General features: G+C 41.5%; 1 protein-coding gene across 1 annotated transcript in view; it reads left to right on the plus strand.

Annotated features, from left to right (window-relative positions):
• Erc2 (ELKS/RAB6-interacting/CAST family member 2) overlaps positions 1 to 22,048 on the plus strand; it is an 898,378-nt gene that overhangs the window by 398,273 nt on the left and 478,057 nt on the right. Inside the window, 1 exon segment of the mRNA XM_060390770.1 lies at positions 18,357 to 18,494. Within this exon segment, the coding sequence (XP_060246753.1) occupies positions 18,357 to 18,494 (138 nt within the window).

Here is a 22,048-nt window from a genome sequence, read left to right on the forward strand (position 1 = left end):
TTTTTCTTAATACTTTAATAGTTGAATATAAATACACACACTTATGTATGTATGTATGCCGATGTGTGATTCATCGGAACATAATGGAATAAGTGATCCTACTGGGGTCCCTGGCTGTTTTCAGTTGTGTAAACATGCTACCTCTTAGAGCTACTGATCTTTCTGTCTGCTGATTCCTTTGTTTCAATAAAGGACCTCACACACTCTGTCATAAAAAGTAGCACAGCCATTGGTAAGATGCCTATGCCTCTGTAGATGACCCTGCGTTGAGGATCCTGCCAAGCAACCCTGGTGAAACTCATTTGTTGTCCCATGTGAAGAACAAACACCTAAAATACAAAACAAAAAGACATGAAAGTATAGGGTAGGCTTGTTGAGAAGAGGAAGGGGATCAGTAGTAGAGTGGGACAACAAGGGGGTCCCTGGGAGCAAGTATTACAAACTACGTTATGTTCATGTGTTAAAATTTCAAAATGAAACCCATTCTTATACATGATCAACATATACCTACCAATTTTCATAGTCTTAAGAAGGGATTTAACCTTAGTTTCATGCAAAAAAAATCATTTTAAAAGAATTATTTCACATTCATTTTTTACGTAGTTACAATAAATATTAAAGATAGTCACACCCCAGCCCCCCGTGGGAGGAGCAGCCTAGTTAGGCCACAGAGGAGGACATTGCAGCCAGCCCTGGTGAGACCTGATAAGCTAGGGTCAGATGGAAGGGGAGGAGGACCTCCTCTATAAGTGGACTTACAACAAAGAGGAGATGAGGGAGGGAGGGTGGGATTGGGAGGGGATGAGGGAGGGGGCTACAGCTGGGACACAAAGTAAATAAACTGTAATTAATATAAAAAATTATATAAAAAAGATAGTCACAGTTACTGGGTAGCATGTATGAAAGAGAGAGAGAGAGAGAGAGAGAACCAGGACTTCAGTCAGAACTGCAGGTAAGGTAATACATATGGAAGAAATAAATCCAACTAAAAGGGTGCCCAGGAAGCAATTATCTTGCAGGCCTGTGAAGACCATTCAGAACTGGGTTCCTCAAAGTTTAAGGCTGGGCACAGACTTGCCAAGAGTAGGTAAAAAATCAGATCTAGAAATCATAAGAAAACAATACAAGGTTAAAGAGCAGATTATGCTCAAGTATCTAAGGAGAGACCAGTTAGTGCTCATTTATCCCCTTTTCTAAGATAACAATAAAAAGTTAGTTTGTAAGTATTTCCTTCAATTCCTCAGGTCAATTAATGGGGGCCTCTTTTACAGAAGGTGCAGTACGAAAACACTTTAGTCTCTGTCACAAAGCTTGGATTGCAACTTAACAATGAGTTGTAATACGGGACTGACTGACTTCACAGATTGTATGGATGGTAAAATTCATGCAGACTGAGCTGTAGTCACATTGTACAGTTTGTTTGTTTATTTGTTTGTTTTGTTTTGTTTTTCCCCCACCTACTACAAAATACATTCTGTAGCCACAAGGACTATTGCTTTGGTGGTTTCTATATCTAACATCTGTTACTGTGTTTTTGAAATGGAACGTTTGTTGTAGGGGACAGAACATTTAGCATGAAGGATACTAACCAACAACAAAATAAATTGTCTGCAAATGATGATTTGGTTCCTTGACAAAATGTTCCTTTTGAGGGGTGGGGGGAGAGTCTGGTAGTTCCTGTCCTTCGTCTGGACTTATATTGGATTTAGGGAGAAAGACTCAGGATTTTGTTTATTTAGGAAGTAGATACAAGAATCCAAAATTTAACTGTGTCCTAATCCTGCCTGACCCCATTTACTCTTACACCATAATTGACTGGGTACATGTGTGCACGCACGCTCGCACGTACATGGAGGCTGATGAAACGCTTTCTTAGGCAGGCAATTTCTGCCATGTGAATAGTTATCCTATTGAGTGTGTCTTAAAGCATAGTGTACTTTAAGTTGGAAAACAGTTTCATAGGTGTTAAAGTGCTATCATTTTCATGCAAATGCACAAATACTTTTAATTTCATATTAGTCCCTTCTAATTTTCTGAAGCTTAAAAGTGATACATCTTATATTTTTATTTTCCACATGTATTGTAAATGTTTGGCTCTTAAAATTACATAACCTGTTTAAAAAGCAAAAGCCAGTAGACAATCAGAACTCAAGGTAGTAACCATGAATAAAGTAATTCTCAAAGAAAACTCAGAGTCTTCACCCCCTAAGAATAGAATCACAATTGTGAAAAGGCATCAACTTGAAGTAATTTAAATGACACAGTTTTATAGCTGTCTCAGCACAACCTTGAGAAAATATTTCCTAAAAGGAATTCTCCCTTAAATAATTCTTTTAGACAAGGTCTTAAAGAGCAAACTCTCTTGAAGTGAGCTGTTTTCTTTGATGCTGCTATGTTTCTCCAAATTCCTGAGGACAGAATATTTGGTTTTAACTTAAGATAATGAAAGTAATTTTCCTTTGAGAACTAGATTTTCTACAGAATGGTAAAGCCTGTCTGCAGGTAAGATTTGATTTAACCCTCTGAGTACTGAAGAAACAGTGGCCAAACTGTTTCTTCAAGACAAGACTATTACATTGTTTATTGACAGTGCAGGAACAACAAAAGACTTTTTTATTCGGAGGTTTAATGATTTCTTTTTTAAAAAGTGACCCTAATGTCAATTTTCAGTTATTAAAATGCACATTATTTAAGTAGTCAAAGATTAGCAGGCACACGCAAGTTGTAAAGTTTGTTGTAATTGAATTTTGGTGTAGGGATTAAAAAGCAACAAAGCAAGCAAAGAAGGCAGGCAGTATCTTGTCAACTAAATTTCAAGTTTCAAATACAATTAGACGCAAATGCACGAGGGTTAAAAGGGAGTCTGCCTGTAAAAATTTGAAGAGAATTGACACATTTTGGGCAGAGTTAGAATTGTCTGTGAATTGTGTGAGATTTTAAGAAGTTTGTTCGATATTTATCTGTGCATCCTATTATTTTTTTCAAACTCTTCTTCTGAGAGTACTTTTGCATATTCTAATAAGCAGAATGATTGCTGATGGTCCTATTAGAATAAATGAAGAAGAATATAAAAGTGAAAGCTCGGTGTATTGTTGGAAATGCAATCCCAAATCAGACAACACCTATAAGCTGCAGATGTTCAGATAAAATTAGTGTCATAAAAATTTTAGTCATTTCCTGTTAAATGTGTGTGTAAATAAATGTATGCTTGCTTCATGAAATGACTCCTTACATAAAATTTTATTTGAGGATGGACCAGATATAAGAAAACTTAATACTGTACACATTAAGTTTAATGGATTATCAGAATTTTATGTGGAAAACAAACGAAAGTCAATCTTTCTGTTAGCCCATTAAGTAAAAATGAATTTCTGCGACATTGGGGTTTTTCCCTTCAGAGGAGGCACCAGGCCTCACAGCCGCCCGTGTCCTCTCTGTGGTGCTGTTAGCCATGGCCAGAGTGCCAAAGAGCTGTGTGCACTGTGAGCTCTGAATGCTTTCACCCTGTGAGTATCTCTGGAGGCTGCCTTGGACTTTGCCATTCTGTCACTGGATTTTTAAAGAATGTTCTGTGTTAGAACAATTTGGGGGATGTTTTAAATTTACTGCTTATTCATTTTATGTCTAAAGGAAAAATTATACAAAATTCCATACTACTTGAGAACATACTGTCTTGGTTAAGGGCTTGGATCACATTTTAAAATTAGTTTTAAGAAAAAGGAAATCATGAATGCTCTGGAATCCGGAGACATGCCAAGCGTGGGAAGCAGTTGCCCCTTTTATTTTCAGACACCTTACCGTGGGGTGTGGATGATAACAGGGCACTGGAGACCTTTAAATATTGGTGATGTGCCTTGGGGAGCCGTTTCCTTTGTGGTGCCTCAGCGTCAGCGCGGGCTGCGGCAGAGCTGAAATTGTGCAGTATCTCAAATACTCCACAGGGTGTCACGAGGTGGTTGTTCTCAAGACTGTTTTTTGAGCGGAAGTAATTTGAGCCAAGTTTAACCCAGTATTTAAAAGGTCATTTTTTTTCTCGCTTCAGTCAAGACTATTTACTGTAGGCCTACTGTGTGTCAGCCCATGATTGAAAATACAAATATTACTGGTATGATGCAAGTCTTCACTTATTCTGTTCGGCATTTTAGCCAGCCCAGTACTTCCAATCATAATGAACTTGTTTGAATGTATTTTCCACAAAGCTTTCTTCCATTTGAGAGTGAATTGCATAGAGAGTGCCTTCTGCAGACCCTTCCCTTGTTCCCCAGCTAGATGATCAGGCGACTAGGGTCCTCAGTTGTGTTGGTGCAGGAAGTGGGCTGAGAGCCCCAGTTCTGTAAGGTATCTGAACAGCTAAGGTAAGCTGAAGCAGGAGGTAGGCCTTGACACTCAGAGTGAACAGGAATCTCCATTCTACTAAGCTTCTTATATGCATTTCAGTGGCAAGATGTTTGAGTCCCTTGGGTTTTCTTCTTATTCCCTGTGACCTTGCCGAGAGGTGACAACAGGAATCTTGCCAACAGGAAAGGGTGGAGAGGTTTTTAGCAATGACCCAGTTAACCCAGAAAATGTCACCAGCAAAACCCAGGTTAAGTTGGAGGGACTGTGCCTGCGATACCAGCACCAAAAAACGGGGCATACTTCCTGAGACAGTGGAAGATGTGAAGCTGTCACAACAATATTAAAACACACCACAGTGTCGTAACACGTGTCTAGAAATGTCCTGGATAAAATAGGAAATCACCCAGTTTTGCAAGAAACCATTACAGAGGGAAAATCACAATTTTTAGTTAGGAGAAATAACTGATACCTGAGCATATCAGATATTGGACTTATTGGGTGAAAAATATTAAAGCAATTTTTGTAAAATTAGTTGAATAGGTAATTATAGATGGGGGGTGCTCGTGGAACATTCAGTAGTAGAGTAGATGTGATAGAAAATAGCGTCAGTTGGCTTGGAGAACTCTCAGTCATGAACTGCAATGGAAATCCAATGAGTAGAGCTTGTGGACTTGGGGGTGATAATATGATCTAATTTCATAAGAGGATTCAAGGAAAGGAGAAAGAACGTGGAGCTAAAAGCACTTGAAGAAGTCATTTGAAGACTGAGTAAAAGCTAAAAAGCTTCCTAAATTTGGCAGAAGATGCAAGTCACGGGTGTGAAGATGAGTGAACCCTGCTTCTAAACTCAAGGAAATGCACCCCAAGGCTTTGTAACTAAGTCTCTGAAAACTCCAGTGAAATCTCCCAGCAGCCACAGCTACATGGCTATGTGTATCAGGAGGCCACCAGTGCTTTCTTCTAAAACCATAGGCCAGAAAAATTAGCCTTGTACTTTTAAAGTGAGGATCCCTAAATTCAGCTACAAATTCTCTATCTCGTGAAATATCCTTCAGGAATGAGAAGGAAGTAAAGCATTCTGGGTAGGGAACAGTAATTATTCACTTGTTAGTTGTACCTATGCACTAACTGTTAGAGACTGGATGAAGGAAGTTCTCCATGAAGAAGAAGGAAATGCTAGCATTAAAAGGATTAGAATTTCAGAACGGGAAGATAAGAGTATACATAATGCTTTTTTTTTTTTTTTACATTCACTTTAAATCTGATCATAGCCCCCTCCCTCCTCTCCTCCTGGTTCCATCTTCCCTCTCCCTTCCCCCTCCTCCCTCTCCTATTCCTCAGAAAAGGGCTCCCTACCAACCCACCTCAGCTATTCAAGTCAATCAGGACTGAGTGCATGCTTTTCCCCTGTGGCCTGGCAAGACAGCCCTACCAGGCTGAAATGATCAAAAAGCACATCTTGTAGACAGGGTAAATTTGGGGTCAAGATTTTTGTGGGTGGGTTGGTGTTCCCCTCCCTCCTCTAGGAGTCCTGTCTGGTTAGAGGATGGCTTGTTCACTCTTCATGACCCCTGCTACTAGTAGTCTCAGCTAGAGCCAACCCCATATTCTCCCAGGAGTCTACCCTGCCATAGGTCTACAGCTTGTCTCAGAGATGCCCCCACCCACAGTTTATCTTCTTTCTGCAAGCCCTCTGTCCCATTACCCCTGTTCCCTCCACATCTGATCCCACTGTCATTTCCTTCCACCTTTCTCTCCTCCCTTCTTCCCTGTCTTCATCCACTGCTGCTGTCTAGCTGCCTATTCTCTCCTGTTCTGAGATACAAGCATCTTCCCTGTACCCTCCTTGTTACTTAGCTTCTTTGGGTCTGTGAATTGGACCGTGGTTATCCTGTACTATATGGCTAATATCCACTTACAAGTGAGTACGTACCATAGGTGTCTCTTACACCCATCGGATTGGCTAAGATCAAATACTCAAGTGATAACACATGCTGGTGAGGATATGGAGAAACTCCTCCATTGCTGGCAGGAGTGCAGACTTGTACAACTACTTTGGAAATCAATCTGGCTCTTTCTCAGAAAATTAGGAATAGCTCTACCTCAAGGCCCAGTTATACCACTACTGGGAAAATACCCAAAAGGTTTTCTACCATACAACAAGGATACTTGTTCAACTATGTTCATAGCAGCTTTATTCCAGCCAGAAACTGGAATAAACCCACAAACCCGGATGTCCCACAACTGAAGAATGGATAAAGTACTGTTTACATAATAAACAGCTATTAAAAACAAGGAAATCATGAAATTTGCAGTCAAATGGGTGGAACTAGAAAATATCATCCTGAGTGAGGTAACCCAGACCCAGAAAGATACATAATGCTTTGCTGTGATGAATACTTGAGATAAATTAACTTACACAGAGAATAGATTTGCTTACTTTCAGAGTTAGGGGTTTTCATCTGTGACAGATCAGCCACAATTCCTTGAGCTCATAGTACATTTTCTGGTAGAAGCATGTAGCCTATGAAAGCTGTTCCCTTCCTGGTAAAAGAAAGGCAGTGCCAGGTCACACAATTCCCTTAAAGGGTATGCTGGCTAGCTTCATGTCGATTGGCACATAGACTTGTTTGTAAGGAGAAAACCTCAATTGAATACCTCCATAACATTTGTCTGTAAGGCATTTTCAGAATTAATGATTGATGGGAGAGGCTAGCCCAGTGTGAATGGTGCCGTCCCTGTCCCTGGGCTGGCAGTTCTGGGTTCTATAAGAAAACAGGCTGAGCAAGCCATGGAGAGCAAGCCAGGAAGCAGCACCCTTCCATGGCCTCTGCAAACAGCTTCTGCCTCCAGGTTCCCGCCATATGTGATTTCCTGTCCTGACTTCCTTCAGTGGTGAATAGTGCTGTGGAAGTGTGAGCCAAATGAACCCCGTCCTCCCCAATTTGCTTTGGGTTGTTGTGTTTTATCACGGCAAGAGTAGCCCTAACTAGAACAAGAGATAAGCTCTAGTAACTCAAAACCTTCTTCAAGGTTCTCTTCTCTAACAGTGTCACCTTCTCCCAGTCCTCCTATGCCCTTGAGACAAATCTTTTAACACATGGTCCTTTGGAGAGCCACTGAAGACCTAAGTGATAGCCACTGTGCACACACTGTGAACTGCCATTCTCCTGATGTGTTTGCTAAGTCACAGTTGGTTGGTGAGGTGAAGGGTCTGACATATTTTGCATTTCTCAATGTGTCATCTGCACAGCTACATCTACATCAGCTCTTTGGTCTGATGTACTCTTATGTTCATTTTTTTTTTCTATTGATACTTAAGCTGTTTAGCCAAAAATCAAAACAAGCAAGCAGAAGAAGTTGCCCAGGTCAGTGGCCCAGTACCTTTCCCTGTGGTTCCTTCTAGTGGTGCATTTCAGCCCATAGCCCACCTGGAGCGAATCTTTGTGTGAGTTAGGGGCCAAGTTTTGAGTACCCAGTTTCTTCAACACCGTTATTGGAAATATTTTATTCTTCATCTTGCATAAATAAAGTGACTATAAATGTATAGATTTAGGTTTGAGACTTGGTGCATTGGTCCACATTTATTTTATTTTATTTTTTGTCCTGTTGTGATTACAATAGCTTTGTAATATATTTTGAGATTGGCGAGTTTTAAGCCTTCAGCTTTGCTTTTGGTTCAGGATCTTCTTGTCTGTTCAGAGTCTTTAGTGGTTTCATCTGTATCTCAGATAATTTTTTTTGAATTCTATGAAAAATATTACTGGGATTTTACTAGAGATGGAATTTAATCTAGAGGCTATTTGGATAGTATAGTTATTTTTTGTCATTTTATTTTGTGAGACAGTTTCGCTGTGTGTCCCAGACTGTCCTAGACCTACTTTGTGGCTGAGGCTGACCTTAACTCCATTTCTAGCCTCTGCATCCTGAGTGCTGGAATCATGGACATGCACTGCCATACCTGACTATACTTCCTAACAGTATAATATTCTCAGTGAGTGTGTGTATGTGTGTGTGTGTGTGTGTGTGTGTGTGTGTGTGTGTGTGTGTGTGGTATCTTCAACTTTTTCTTTGATGTCCTATAGTTTAAATGAGAAGTCTTTCATTTCTATGGCTAAATTTGTTCTTACTTTTTGTTGATACTGTGTATGGCATTTTTCTTTAGGTTTCCTCTTAGACAGCTTGTGTATAGAAAACAACTCTACCATTTTGACATCATTTTCTAAAGTACCGTGGTACTACTTTTTTTTTTTTTACCAGTTTTATGAGTGTGAGTATTTAAAGTTTTCTAAATATTCGGATCATGTCATTTGCAAACAATTAATTTTACTCCTTCATATCTGACTTGGACATATTTTTTCCTGCTTGCTTTGAGAGGTCTTAGAACACCATATTGAATAGAAGGGCTATCCTCTGGGATTGGGATATAACTCAGCAGTAGACAGCTTGTGTAGCATGGGCAAGCCCCTAGATTATAGATCCCTCTCTAAAATAGGTATCTTTATCTTTATTGTTTATATAAAGTTATCTGTGAAAAGTTATTGGAAGAAACCACTCTTGTGCATTAATATTTGCATTCTTGAGTATTCATTGGAAGACTGAGACAGATCAGCTGAGAACCAGGATACTTCCCTGTATACTTGCTAACTTTTGATGAAGGAAGTACCAGCTGGATATGTAGAGGTCATGCAATTGTGCAGTACATTGAGTTAAACATCCTATCTTATGCAAAAAGCAATTTTGTGGGCAATGGACAGAAGTATAAAATGCTATTTTATATAAGTGTAAAATGTAGAAGAAACTGAGAAAAAAATTCTCAGAATTAACCTCAAAAGGAAGCTCTAAAAATGAGTGATTAATCAATAAGTCGGACTTTCTCTTCTGTGAAGGCTGATGTTGTGAAGGCTGAAGAAGTCTAAAAGATAAGCCACCTACTTGGAACAAATTACTATAAACCTCTTTATAGTAATTTATTATAAACAAATTACTATAAACTTTGGTACAATGTACTGAAGGACAGACACTCAGAAAACATGAAGAGTCACTGAAAGTCAACAGTGAAATACAACCGCCACAAACAATCCATGTAGAAAACGGGTGAAAAGCATGAGGTGGCATTTCATTGAGGAGGTGCATGTATGGAGACACATTAAAATCAGTAGCCATTAGGGAAATCAGAGTAACAGTACAGCTATCAAAGTTACTAGAATCACAACAGTGACAATAGCGTTGGTGAGAATGTAGGAAATGGTGACCATTCTTACATGGATGAAGAGGGGGAAATGTGAAATGTTTAAATTAGGGCAGTAGTTCTCAACCTGTGGGTTTGCATATCTTATATCCTACATATCAGATACTTTTATTGCCGTTCATAACAGTAGCAAAATTATAGTTATGAAGTAGCATCAGAAGAATTTTATGGCTTGGGTGTTCACCTCAACATGAGGAACTGTATTAAAGGGTTGCAGCATTAGGAAGGTTGAGAACCACTGCTCTACAGAGTACTTTAATAGTGTTTTACATAATAAGAACAACTTCCATAGTACCCAGAAATCATCCTGGTGGCAGTTATACCAGAGCAGTACAAACTTCTGTTCAAAGATAAAAACACACACCTGTGTGTGGATGTTCTTAGTAAAGCCCAAACTGGAAATGACCCAAATGTCCTTAAGCAGGTTAAAGAAGCTGGCCCAGTGAGGCAGCGGAGCGCTATTCAGAAGTGATGAATTCTTGAACAGCTTAACAATTGGGGTGACTCTCTAGGCAGTTATGCCAAAAGCCAGTCTGAAAGTTACATGCTTTGTGAGTATATTTGTGTACATTTTCAGAGCCCCAAAATTATAAAAAGGAGACAAGTAATGCTAAGTATTTAGAAAGCCAGCATGGATGATATCATGAGAGATGGTATGAGAGAGAAAGGGAAGAGAAGGAAAGAGCGAATCAAGAATAAGGTCTGTATTTTTGTAGAGTGGTTTGTTTCCTGGGTCTGGAGCATTAACGCTTTTTGGAGGTATTATAGATATGAGTTGTTTCTTTGGCTACCAGACTCTGGATTTTGTACTGACTTTCTGAGGGGCATTTCACTTCAGAAGGTGAGAACACCGCTAGTATTTGTCTTCTCAGCCTTTTTGTTTTGTTTTGTTTTGTTTGTTTGTTTGTTTGGCTGGTAGGCAACTGGATTAATCTTGTCTCTGCTTTTTATTTAACTAAGTGCACCTGTCCGAGGTGTTGGAATGCTGGGAATTTGATGGCATCTTTTCACTGTGATGACTATAAGATCACATGGTCATGGGTCAGCATGACCATGGTAGTGATGGAATCCAATAGTGTGCACCGAAGCCCAGGTGTCTGCTGCCCGCTGCTCAGCAGTAGCATCTGCACTTTTGCTACTTGTGTCAGAACTTTAAGCACAGAATTCTGGCATTTTTGTATAATCCTCACATTTCTGGTAGTTTTGTGACTTCCCCTAATTATGTTTTTATTTTTCCTCAAATTTGACTGGTTGTCTCTGTAGCTTCAGCTAATAACTAACCAACAACCAAGTTATGGCTAACAAAAATTTCAGAAATATGTCTTAAGGAAAAAAAAAGAGATTTTTTTTTTTTAGTAATTGAGTTTCAGAATCTCATAAAGTAGACCCAAAAGGTACCTTTGGGTAAGATTTACAAATAAAAGCATGCTACAGTGTGCCTCTACAGAGACCTCATCTGTCACCTCATCTGTCATATCTTCTCTTCAGAGTCCCAGAGCCCTTTAAAGGAACCAGCCATTGCCTGCTCTTGTTTCTTCTCTTTATGTAGCACAGTCTCGTTAGCAGACCCAGACCCACCTTTTTTTTTTTTTTTTTGCTTCCTTACTTTATTCAGCAAATTAATGACAGAGATGTTAAAATGAAATCATTTGTCTTGACTGAACTTGCAAAAGAGTTGTAGGGCTAATCACAGAAAGAGCTGGGTCTGAGTTTTTGATCTTGGCCATTCTGATGGTGCGAGGTGAAATCTCAGGGTCGTTTTGATTTGCATTTCCCTGATGGCTAATGACGTTGAGCATTTCTTTAAGTGTTTCTCTGCCATTTGATGTTCCTCTATTGAGAATTCTCTGTTTAGCTCTGTACCCCATTTTTTAACTGGATTACTTGGTTTGTTACTGTTTAACTTCTTGAGTTCTTTATATATTCTGGATATCAGCCCTCTGTTAGACATAGGGTTGGTGAAGATCCTTTGCTAGTCTGTACACCGTCGTTTTGTTTTGATGACAGTGTCCTTTGCTTTGCAGAAGCTTTTCAGTTCCCTGACGCCCTTTTATTGATTATTGTTCTTAGAGCCTGTGCTGTTGGTGTTCTGTTCAGGAAGTTGTCTCCTGTGCAATGAATTCAAGGCTCTTCCCCACTTTTTCTACTAACAGATTTAGTGTGTCTGGTTTTCTGGGTAAGATGATCAATCCTCATTCAGAAAGTGGACATCAGAAAAGGGAGAAAACTGGGAACAGGACAGGAGCCTACCACAGAAGGCCTCTGAAAGACTCTACCTAGCAGGACATTAAAGCACATGCTGTGACTCATAGCCAAATTTTTGGCAGAGTGCAGGGAATCTTATGAAAGAAGGGGGAGATGAAAGACCTTGAGAGGACAGGAGCTCCACAAGGAGAGCAATACAACCAAAAAGTCTGGGTCCAGAGGTCTTTTGTGAGACTGATACTCCAACCAAGGACCATGCATAGAGATACCTAAGACCCCTGCATAGATGTAGCCCATGGCAGCTCAGTGTCCAAGAGAGTTCCCTAGTAATGGGAACAGGGACTGTCTCTGACATGAACTCAGTGGCTGGCTCTTTGAACAGCTCCCTCTGAGGGGGCCTGTGTACTCTCTCAGGCTGCAGAGGAAGACAATGCAGCCAGTCCTGATGAGTGCTGATAGGCTAGGGTCAGATGGAAGGAGAGGAGGACTGCCCCTCTCAGTGGACTGGGGAAGGGGCATGGGAGGAGAAGGGGGAAGAATGATGGAATTGGGAGGGCATGAGGGAGGAAGGAAGGGGAATACAAAACGAATAAATTGTAATTAATAAAAAAAAATTAAAAAAAAAGAGCTGATTCTGCCTCTCAGCTGCATCTCCAGCCCTTGACAAGGCAATCCTAATAGTGTGTAAGAAGTTCAGAGGAGTTCAAACTTAACCCAGCTTTGGAAGCATAGAAGGCTTTCTGAAGGATAAAGGGTATGTGTTGGCATCTAAAGGTTTGAGTCAGAGTTGAGCGTGTACGCAGTTGGAGTGGGAAATGCTTTCCAAGTACAAGAGGCAGCAAAGGCAGGAAGGTGTACAGTCCGTTCCTGGGAGCTGGCAGCATGGTTGGTCAGAATGGCCGTCAGCGTAGGGATGGTGGGAGAGCAAGTAAATTCTCTTTTGTTTGTTTGTTTTTCTGGCAGTACTGGGCATGTTGCCTAGAATTTCACTCCCGCTAGACATGTGCTGTGTCCTAGATATGCCTCTAGGACTATCTCTCGAAGGGCCTCATGCATGACCTTGAGAAGGGTGGGAGCCATGGAAGGATGCTCAGAGGTGAAGTCATAGTCCTCTAGATCTGAATCTTGCTGGCTGGCTGACAGTCAAGGACACTGGCAGTCTTGGAGTGTTGAATTTCAGAGGTTAGCTTAAACCCATTAAGATTAGGGTTGCCTTGTGATCCCCAGGGGTCTGAAAGCGGTCCTGCCTGACTAGCTCTCCAGGGATGTGCTCTGAAAGTGCAGTTCTCACTTCAGACACACAGTGTGGTGACTGTTTTAGATGGTTGTGACCAGAAACAGCTTTCTGCAATGGTGAGTGTGGCAGCTCTCAGGCCTGGGAGGCACACAGCTCTCAGCCCTGGGGTGCACACAGCTCTCAGCCCTGGGGTGCATAGATCTTTCTCCCACCCCAAGAATCACACTGACCAGTGACTTCTCTAATGTTCTAAGGTAGACTGTACCTTCTTAAAAACCATCTCTGCAATTTCCAATTCTAACCCCAGTTCTCAGTTCGCTCAATGCCCAGTTCTGCTGTTTGAACTTTGCGGAGCTTCACATTTTCAAGAAAAAGACCCCAAACATTTTATTGTAAGTGTCACAACAGTTTGAGAACAAGAGGAAGTTGTGTAATAATTTTCTAGTAGGTAACAATTTGCCAGCCTCCTAAAATTTAATTTTCAGGAATAATTTTTTTGGTGCTAAAAGTAACATTTCCCCATGTAATAAGCCCCTGTAGGAAGTAAAACTTACTTTAAAATTCATTTTAAAATAATTTTGATGTTTTATAGTGGGTTTGAAAGTTTTTATTTTGTGTATTGTCTTCAAGGAAAAGAAACTGGAAAATACAGAAAGGAATGGGAGAAACTCAAATTCGCTTTACTGTCACCTAAAGTTCTTAGTGCCATACGTATACCATATATGTAGCGCTATATGTGTCTATGCATATATGTATATATAGTATTTACATATACATATACATACATATGTATATATACAGACTATGCTATAGATATGTGTATAGCATATACATATTTTACTCATGCAAGAACTTCATTTTTACCAAGTTATTGTTGCGTTATTTTATATTATGCTTTTCCTCTTCATAGTGTAATATTTTTATTTAGTCTTCAATTAGCAAAATCAGGGTTTTAAATACTTTCATAACCATTTCATTATGTATAACTTGTTGTAACTTACCTATTTTTTTTCCCACTCTGCAAAATACCAGTGATGGCTCCCTCTGTATTAAAGTGTTAGATCACCATGGATTGCCGCAGCCATGAATCATCTGAAGGAATGGGCGGGCATGGGAGCGTTAGCAGGCCTTCTGGTGTTGGTCTCCTTGGTTTGCCTGTGGTGTATATTCAAGATTAGAGTCTCACAACAGCATAATGCAGCCATGATCATTCAGGCCTTTAGAGCCATTGAAGCAGGACATTCGCCCCAAGCATGGTTGGCTACCATAAAAAGCTAAAATGTTACGCTCAGGATGTGAGGCTAAGCACTGCACTCAGGGTCAGCCGCTTTGGACCCAGAGAAGAGCATGTCTGATTGCATGCGGGTTGATGCCCCAGGTCCCACCTCTGAGAAAAAGGTATCAGACGGGTCTGATGCTCTTTGGGTGGATGACACCTAAATGAACGTCGGTACAAAGTCCCAATTTATTTCTATTATCAGAGATCAGATCTCTACTCTTGCCTGATGCGTCTAAAACAAAAAGGGGGGACTGTAGAGAGCTGCGTAATGCCACGCCTTAAAGATGGAGCTGGTTTTCGCCTTCCACCTTCCTGATGGTGAGTGCTCTCTGTCACGAACAACTCCACATTTGGCTAAGGCTGAGGATCTGGCTTGCTTCCATGTATGTGGACCTATCTGCATTGCCCACGTGGCACGCTGGGGTTGGCTACCCAGAGGCTCTTTAAGCTGTGGGCTGGCTTTCCCCAGGGTCCGATGATTGTTCAAGGTTCCTGAATAAACTGCATTGAAAAAAAAAAAAAGAAAAAAAAATAAAGTGTTAGCTCTCAGTGATGGATGCTTAACAGCATTGCACTAGCATCAGCTTCTGGTGCAGCCTAATGTCTGTGGCACAGCACAGCCGGTGGCATTATAGTGGGAGCACATGTGAGCCTGTGTGGTCACACAGTGACATGTGGCTGGAAGAGGTAACAGGCCTGCTCTCTGAGAGCAAACCACTCTTGGGAGAACCGATAGAATCCAGTGAGATTATTTCCAGCTCATGAGAGTAGAGCCTCCATGCTGTCACCATGCTGTTCTTTCAGCTTCAGAACACTGAGGACCCCGCCTCCAGAAGGACCTTTTGGGAGACACCCAAATCCTAGCACAGAGACAGTTTATTTTTGCTAGTCATTCATAGTGTTTGTTCATTGCTTACTTGCATATTTGGCATTTTATATTATTACCTTTGTTTGTGTGCTGGTGTATGCGTCACTGCAAGTGTGTGAAGGTGAATGGGCAGCTTGCAGGAGCTAGTTTTCTTTCCACCCTGCGGGCGGGCCCTGGGAAGTGAGCTCAGGTCGTCAGACTTGATGGCATGTGCCTTCACCCATTGAGCAATTTCACCCTCTCTAGTATATATGTTCTTACCCGCCAGGTTTTAAGGATTTGCTTTTATCTTTATTTGTGTGTATGTGTTTGTGTGTCTGTCTCTGTGAGTATATGCCATGTGCTTGCAGATGCCCCCAGAGGCCAGAGGAGGGTGTCTGATCCCCTTGGGTTGTAGGTGGGTTGTAGCTAGGGTTGTAGGTGGGTTTGAGCGCCTAACCTGGGTGCTGGGAGTGGACTGAGATCCTCTGCAGGAGCAGTGAGCACTGGTAACTGCTGTGCCACCTTCTCACCAGCACCCCTAAGAATCCTACTTGAAAAAAAAAAGCCCTACTTGGTTTGAAATTTTAAGCAGGAGATGACTGAAACTTCCAGCCGTGAAAACGGGAAGGGCTCCTCTCCCACCTGCCTCTTAGACTGCTTCTCCTCCTTGAATTCTTACTTCCCGGCGCATGTATCAATTTATAGTTGTTTTTGTTTGTTTGTTTGTTTATAAAAGTTATACAAGAGACTGTTCTTCAAGCTGTTCCGTGTTTTTTAGCCTCCCAACTCTCCTTTTTACAAAAATTGTGTGAGTGTGTGTCTCTTCCACCTTGCTTGAGAATGGGTCTCTGTTGTTGGCCACTGTGTACACCCGGCTGTCTGACTCACAAACTTCTGGGAATTCTCTTGTTTCTGCCTCCCATCTTGCTGTAAGCACATTGATTGGGATTGCAGGCATGTACTATATCCGGCCTTACGTGGGTTCTGGGAATCTGACTTCAGGCCCTCACACTTAGACAGCAATCACTTTTAGCCTCCAAACCATCTCCCTACTCCAAGACTTATTCTTGAGATGTTTAGACTTCTTTCTTTCTTTCTTTCTTTCTTTCTTTCTTTCTTTCTTTCTTTCTTTCTTTCTTTCTTTCCCTTCCTTCTTTCCTTCCTTCCTTCCTTCCTTCCTTCCTTCCTTCCTTCCTTCCTTCCTTCCTTTCTTTCTTTCTATGTTTTCTAAAGTAAATATTTATTTTTTTTTAAATTATTCACTTTACATTTTGATCATAGCTCTCTTCCTCCCCCTTTCCTCCCCCTCTCCCCTACTCTTCAGAAAGTTGGAGTCCTCCTCTCTTACCAACTGAACCCAGCCTATCAAGTCTCATCAGTACTGCCTGCATTCTCTTCCTCTGTGGCATGGCAAGGCGGCCTTACCAGGGGAAAGTGATCTAGAAGCAGTCAACAGAGCCCATGTCAGAGACAGCCCCTCCTTTTCTTTTTAGGGGGTTCACACTGAGAGTGAGCTGCCTATCAGGTACATCTGAGCAGGGAGCTTAGGTCCTCTCCATACATGGTCCTTGGTTGGTGTATCAGTCTCTTCAGGCACCCATGGGCCCAGATTTGTTGGCTCTGTTGGTCTTCTTATGGAGTTCCTGTCCTTCTATCCCCACACTGTTCCATAAGACTCCCTGTGCTCTGCCCAAAGTTTGGCTCTGAGTCTTAGCATCTGCTTTGATCCCCTGCTGGGTAGGGTTTTTCAGAAGACATCTATTATACAGCATTTCTTAGAGTGATAAGTTCTTAGGTATAAATGTTTACCCTATTCTAAATCTGTCACTCAGTCTTGTTCAAAATATCATTAGCCTTATTAGCTCAGATGGATGGAAATATTGGGAATGTCCATCAGACTAGCCCAGGTCCTGTCAGCTCAGGTGTAGCTGCATTATTGCCTTTCTCTTAAGAACTACATTTTGTTTTGTTTTGGAACAGTGTTCGCCTTGTGGCACCCAGTGGTCTGGAGTTCACTCTATGGCCCGGGGTACCCCCAATGTCTGACAGCCTTCCTGCTTCAGCTTCCTAACTCTCAGGGTCATAGTACGAGTCTCCATCCTTGGCGTCTTTAGATTTTCTTGGCTAATGCTGTAGTGGTACCCCCATTGTCACTATCCTGTCTTCCCTCCATTTTCATGACTGCTGCCAACATTATTTAAGTGGCCATTCCAGATTCACGTGAAAGGAGTCAAGTAATCACAGAAGCTGCTTGGGTAACACAATATGAAGCATGCTTTGGAATAAGTCGCTGAGAAAGCTGCGTGTAGAATGAAAATATTTTGAATGGACTTATCTTAGAGTTGTACTGCTTTTTTTCTTGTCATTTTAAAACCCTTAACATGAATAAATTGTTTGCTTAGTGAGCTTAAAAACAAAACCTTAGATAAGACATATATTCTTTGAGAACATAGAATAAAAACATGAATGATAATGGACGTAATGCCTAGGACAAGGTACTTGCTGCTGCTGCCAGGCAGACCTTATAATCGGCTGTTTTCTGTGTTTATTTTGGGATGCAGATACTGGGTAAAAGTGGCTGGTTGGCTGCCAGCCTCTGACTTAGTTGCCAAATGGAGTGTCTAGTCCTTGTTGCGTATGCCTGCTATCACAAGTTCTTCCCATTAGCAGTCTGCTGGTGATAACCTAGTTGGCTTTTCATGTGGTCACTTTGAAACAGCCACTTGACAACATTTGCTGTATCACAAAGTTTCTTGCTGAATAAAGGGCTGAGTGAATGGCTGTGTGGGCCAGGCCGTATACCAATAGGCTGCCTAGTCAAGACGGGGCACCCACTCAGTGTCCGCTCGGTGAATGAGAATCAATCCTGTGGGAACATCTTTCTCTTTCACGGTGGTAATGCCTATTGACTCGAACCTTAAAAACATGGCTAAATATATGAAAACATAGAGAAATACACTATTCAAATGTCTAGGGGGCTTGCATTTGTATGGATAACCTTCTATTTATAAATTATGTTAAATAGATTAAGATCTCAAATTTTTCTTGATTCTAAGTCAAATGTAATCTCACAGTACTGATGACATCCATAATAACAGGTCTTAAAAAAAAACAATATAAAAAAGAGATGGCTTCAAGAACCTTGGCTTTGATTTTATGTAAAATGTGAATTAAATATGTGAATCTTTATTTTCAGATTGAGAACTTACAAGAACAACTTAGGGACAAGGACAAACAACTGACCAATCTGAAAGACAGAGTGAAGTCCCTGCAGACCGATTCCAGCAACACAGACACCGCGCTGGCCACACTGGAGGAGGCCTTGTCGGAAAAGGTGAGTTGAGCCTCTAAAGCAGGGGTTCAGCATTTACAGAAACAGTATTGTGAGGACTTCATCCAAATACATGTAGCTGCTTCTCCTACTGCCTCTAGTCCCAGCTTGTCCTCAGACTTCCATGTTAGCCAGGAGACGGGGTGCACTGTGACCACAGGCATCTTCCTGAAACTGAGAAGCAGCATTACCCTTGGCTATCTGATAAAACAGCCACCAGCTTTTCTTTTCTCTGTCTCTCTCTCTTTCTTTTAATTAATCAGTTTATTTATTCACTTTACATATTGATCGTAACCCTCTCCTCTTTTCTTGGTCCCACTGTCTCTCCCATCCTCCCTCCCCTTTTCTCCAGAAAAGGGGAGCCCCCCCACCAACCCACCCCAGCTTATCAAGTCATATCAGGACTGAGTGCATCCTCTTTCCCTGTGGCCTGGGGAGGCAGCCCCACCAGGGGGGAGTGATGGAAAAGCAGGCATTAGAGTCCATGCCAGAGACAACCCCCACTTCCTTTACTAGCGTAACTACATGAAGCCCTAGCTGCCCTTCAGCTACCTGTCTATAGAGGGCTGAGGACCATGCATGGCCCTCGGTTGGGTGTTTCAGTCTCCACAAGCTCCTCTGGACCATGGTGAGTTGGCTCGGTTCTTTTGGAGCTTCTGTCACCACCAGGTCCTTCTCTTCTTCCCCCCACTTTTCCACAAGACTCCCTATACTTTGCCCAGTGTTTGGCTGTGACTCTCAGCACCTGTTTTGATCCACTGCTGGGTGGGGCCTCTCAGAGGACAGCTACGCTAAGCTCCTGTCTATAAGCGCAGCAGAATACCGTCAATAGTGTCAGTGACTCTCCCATGAAGAGGGTCTCAGAACTAGACTGGCATTGGTTAGGCAATCCCGCAATCTCTGCTCTATCTTTATCCCTGCACATCTTGTAGGCAGGGTAAATTTAGAGTCGAAGTTTTTGTGGGTGGGTTGTTGTTCCCCTCCCTCCACTGGGAGTCCTGTCTAGTTAGAGGATGTCCTCTTCGATGACCCCTACTGCTAATCTCAGCTAGACTCACCCCCATATCCTGCCAGAAGCCTAACTTCTCTTAGGTCCCCAGCTTGTCACAGATATGCCCCACCAATGGTTTCTCTTTTCTCTAGAGGCCCCCTGTCCTACTCCCTTACCCATGGCCTCCCACTCTCCCTGGCTCTGGTCTTCACCCTCATTTTTCTCTGTACTCCCTCTCCCACCTTGTTCCCTCTCTTCAACACTTCCACTGTCTATTCTGTTTCCTCTTCTACCTTTTCTGAAGGAGATTCAAGAATCCTCCCCGGGGTCTTCCTTGTTACGTATCTTCTTTAGGTCAGTAAATTATAATATGGCTATCCTGTACTTTAGAGCTAAAATCCATTTATAAGTGATTACATACCATGTGTGTTTCTCTGGGTCTCGGTTACCTCACTCAGGATGATCTTTTCTAGTTCCATCCATTTGCCTGCAACTTTATGATTTCTTGAAAAAATATACACTAACTTTTCATTAAATTTGGACAATAGAACCCCTGCACAGATGTAGCCCATGGCAATTCAATGTCCAAGTGGATACCCTAGTAATGGGAACAGGGATTGTCTCTGTCGTGAACTGATTGACCTGCTCTTTGATCACCTACCCCTCAGGGGGTTGGAGCCTTACCAGGTCACAGAGGAAGACAATGCAGCCACTCCTGATGAGACCTCATAGACTAGGATCAGAAGGAAGGGTAGGAGGATCTCCCCTATCAATGGACTGGGGGAGGGCATGGGTAGAGAAGAGGGAGGGAGGGAGGGTAGGAATGGGAGGGGAAGAGGAAGGGAGCTACAGGTGGTATGCAAAGTGAATAAACTGTAATTAATATTTTTTTTTAAATTTGGACAATAAAACCCTTAGCCTATCCCATAGGATCACCCTTCTTTCCTGATGAGGCCCTTTTTTCTGGCCAGCACCTTGTCTTCATGCTTGTCTCTTCCTTGCATCTGTATGCTCTAGCTCTGTTGGCCCTTAAGATTTCAACTGTGTCATGTTCTCTTCTTTCACTTTGCCTCCATCACTTTGCATTTGTTCTTTTTTGCTTAGGATATTATTTTCTATGTGCAGATTTAATTCTTCTGACCCAAGAATGTATACATGGCACACAGGTTGTGTGAGTTCAAATCCTAGGTCTAGTACTAACTATTTGGGGTAAGTTCCTTAGCAACTGAAGTCCTCAGTTTCCTCACCTGTGAAATTGGGGAAATACGATCCCTCCCAAGTGGATTATGTTATGTTTAGGAGAGAATATGTTTAGAGCAGTTGAAAGAGATTATAGTTGTCATTATTATTTTATGAATCATTTCCATAGAGGCACTGTGCTGATGTCCCCATTCTACACAATAAAGTCCCACAAATTCTTATTGTAATTATCACTCTCCATGCATCTGTCTTAATGGGATTAACTGCTTTTTTATACTGGACTCCAGATCGGGACAACATACACTGTGTGCTTTAGCATGACACCATCCGTATGGCATTTGCTGGTGTTATGCCCAGCAAATACTGGATACCTGAGTTACCCACCCTCATGTGAAGGGATGAAAGCCCCAGCTCTCACAGAGTTCTCATTCTAATGAGGGAGAAGGAGAAACAGAAAGTAATGAATTAGTGGCATATGTGGGTTTTCAGAGGCATGTTATTTTCTGTAGATGGAAAGAAATCAGAGAAGGGTACACGACTGATGGGGTTTTATGGCTTAGAGACAGGTTTTAGGTTAGAGACAGGAAAGTGATGTTTAAGGAAAGACCTGAAGGAAGTGGGTGAGCCATGAGTCTTTCTGCAAGGAGGTAAGTTGCAGGCAGAGGGGAGAACAATCTTAATTGCTGGGAAGAAGTCAGGTAATAACATCACTCAGGGCCTGCTAAGAAAGTTTCTTAAAACTTTTTTTTAAGTTAAAGGATTGCCATTTATAAAAGAATCAATGAATGAAAGAATGAAATCCACTAGACATATTGACCTCTCTGATCTTTGTTAATTATTGAACTGATCTCCAGTTCCTTTTGTCTGGTACCTCTTGCAGGTATGATGTCTACAGGTGAACTTACACATCATGATATTTCTCTCAACTCTTCTAAAGAAGAACTTATTTGGGGGTTAGGCTTACCATATGTCAATATAGGTTTTAGGCCCATTGTTTCAAATTCAGCTTGAAATGAAGAAAAATTTAAAAAGCTGAAATGTGAAAGTAATATTTCAGGGGAAGATATTTTTCAACTTGGAAAATTTATTTCCAGAGTCCTATGTAGTAATTTTGTTTATGAAAGTGGAATGATTTGAAGAATATTTAAATTATGTGTTCCTGTTGCATATTTGGGGGGTATGCCAGTCTCTTCCTTGATTTCTTTCTTAAAATTCATAGACTTAAACAGATGCCATATATATTCCATGCCATGGCGTCTTGACAGGATTTTTTCTTTCTTTTGTTTTTTCTGGACCATTTTTATTCATTTGAGTATATAAACAGAGAAGTTCCTAATTCTAAGATACCCTTTGATAAGTTCTTTTG

Source organism: Meriones unguiculatus, chromosome 9 (genome assembly GCF_030254825.1).
Source record: "Meriones unguiculatus strain TT.TT164.6M chromosome 9, Bangor_MerUng_6.1, whole genome shotgun sequence".
Lineage (NCBI taxonomy): Eukaryota > Metazoa > Chordata > Mammalia > Rodentia > Muridae > Meriones > Meriones unguiculatus.